At 49.5% G+C, this 2,504-nt stretch overlaps 1 protein-coding gene across 1 annotated transcript; it reads right to left on the minus strand.

Moving 5' to 3' along the window:
- Positions 1-1,279: 1,279 nt before the first annotated feature.
- On the minus strand, positions 1,280-2,196 carry EMWEY_00057110 (hypothetical protein; the record flags this gene model as incomplete). Its single annotated transcript, XM_013480559.1, has 2 exons — positions 1,280-1,414; positions 1,741-2,196. 2 exons carry the CDS (start codon positions 2,194-2,196, stop codon positions 1,280-1,282), a joined length of 591 nt encoding a protein of 196 aa, XP_013336013.1.
- Between the last annotated feature and the right edge of the window lie 308 nt (positions 2,197-2,504).

A 2,504-nucleotide genomic window follows, 5' to 3' on the forward strand; every position in this document is an offset into this window, starting at 1 on the left:
ACCACACATCCACAATCCCATGCCAACCTACATATCAACTTCCCATATCACGCCCCCTTCTAACCAAATGTAATCAATGCGTTGCTTCAACGCCCCAGGCTTCAACCATCCAAATCCCAACACCACTGAAAACCCCACACACAACACCTCTACACACACCGCCAATCACCACCGCATAATACACCAAAACGCCATCTACTACAACACACACATACATTCGTCAATACACACAAAACCCTAAGCAGCGATGAGCTTCAAACGCACCTCCTCGGGAATCTGAACAAATCCCCAAACAAAATACATACATTCGTCAATACACACAAAACCCTGAGCAGAAACCCTAAGCAGTTCGTCAATACACACAAAACCCTGAGCAGAAACTCAATACACACAAAACCCCATGTAGCGATCAGCTTCAAACGCACCTGCTCGGGAATCTGAACAAATCCCCAAACAAAATCCACCAACATATGCACAGTACCCTTTCAGTCTATCCCTCAAATATCCCAACAAACCGCCGGTGCCCCCAAACAAAATCCACCAACATATGCACAGTACCCTTTCAGTCTATCCCTCAAATATCCCAACAAACCGCCGGTGCAAATGCGCCCTCCAACCAGCAGCACTGCCCACAAGGTTCATTACTCACCCATACATTTCAAATGCAAACAGCGAATGCCAACTAAAAGTACTAATCCCGTGTCCACTCACAGGCTGAATCTGAAGGAAAAAGGCCCAACGCGACCGAACAAGACATCTACACTTTATGTTTTGCAAGCACTAATACTGCCCGAAAACCACAAAAACGACCCACCCATCAACAACATTCAACGAACACCAAATACAAATACTGTCGTTGCTACTCACAGGCTTCGACAGGAGAAAAGCAGACCAAATCCAAAAACACATCCACACTCCCACGCCAACCTACATATCAACTTCCCAAGTCCTACTAACACATTTAACACTACGTCCCTTCAACACCCCAAATATCTCCCCTCGACCTCCTACCTCTATTCGCAACTCCACACCCAACACCTTCCCCCGCTTCTCCAATCACCACCGCATAATACACCGAACAAGCATCTACAACAACTACGTTTGTCCCTAGACACAAAACCCTGAGTAGCGATGAGCTTCAAACGCATCTGCTCAGAAAGCTTGGCAAATTGCCAAACAACACAAAATCATGTAGTGCATGTTTCATTGTATCTCAACAAGTCCACACACTGGCCGCTGCTTCATTATTAAACAACACTGCCATACAATTCCCGCACCACTACATCGCATGCATCACGCAAATACGCTTCGCAAGCATCATCACTACCCGCGAAACCCAATACTGACCAAGCCTAACAACCAACGAGCGTCTGCTAAAACTACTCATTTCGTGTCCACTCACGCCCACCTGCTCCTGAAGGACAGACCCGACACAATGGCAGAATGCATGTCCTTCAGCAACCCCAGATGCACGCGACGGGCAGAATGTCAAGGCATCCATTAATATGCTCTTGGGAAGGCATGCCAGCACCACCGGTGCCTCCGTGCCACGCCAGGGAACCAAAAGCCAACACAGCACAAAGTACAGCCTCAAACGGACCAACTCCGCACACACACATTTGTAAACCGCAGCTCGCTAAGGCCCCAAAACTGGCATCCATAACATCTCCCCACAGCCGTCTGCACTTCACCACTGCTATGTGGAAACACGGTCGCGGTGTGTGTATTTCGTGGGCATACTTCTTCGCCCGCTTGTTCTGCTTTTTCCTCGGTTTCCTCTTCCTTCGTCTGTCCCGCCTCAGATAGATCCTCTGCAGCCTCGCTGCCCAGCATTCCTTCAATCATCTTCTTCAAAGGAGTCACGCCGGTGACGAAATAGTCCACAGCCCCCGCTGCCGCCATGAGAGTCAGGAAAACGCTAAGTATAAGTGCCTTCTTGGCGCCGCTTTTGCCTGCAGAAGACTTTGTATTGGCTTCAATTTCAGCATTTTGTTCACCGACAAGACCTGGCTCCATAACTGGGGCCTCTTCTCCTTCGGGGGCCACATTTTCACCTCCTGTAATCGCTTCCGTTCCGGCTACCGCTTCGGCAGTCTCCAAAACTACGGGATCAGTCTCCTCCCCAGAAACCGCTGCTGAACTCAGAAGTGCAACACAGCCCAAAAGGCCAACGGCCCGCAATCCTACGAGCTTCATTGTTTCGAACTCGACTTGCAGTGCTGAGGGGCGGCCGGCGGTTCAAACGACGATTGGGGATAGCCTTCCCACAAAAATGGCAACCTGCTTTCGTGAGTACAAGGCATACAACAGTTTACAATACCTACAATGTGAAAATAGGTTTATGATGTGGGTTTTCACGAGCTTTTTGGAAATCGCACCGGCTAGCAGTGGCGCGTGCCTTGCTCTCCCCAGTGGGGCTGCCAACTGACGTGCCTGTGAACGTTCGGCCATCCCCGCTAATAAAGCACGCGCCACTGCTTTTGATAAAGATACTACAACTCTTC

The sequence above is a fragment of the Eimeria maxima genome, genomic scaffold (genome assembly GCF_000499605.1).
Source record: "Eimeria maxima Weybridge genomic scaffold, Emw_scaff2061, whole genome shotgun sequence".
Classification (NCBI taxonomy): Eukaryota; Apicomplexa; class Conoidasida; order Eucoccidiorida; family Eimeriidae; genus Eimeria; species Eimeria maxima.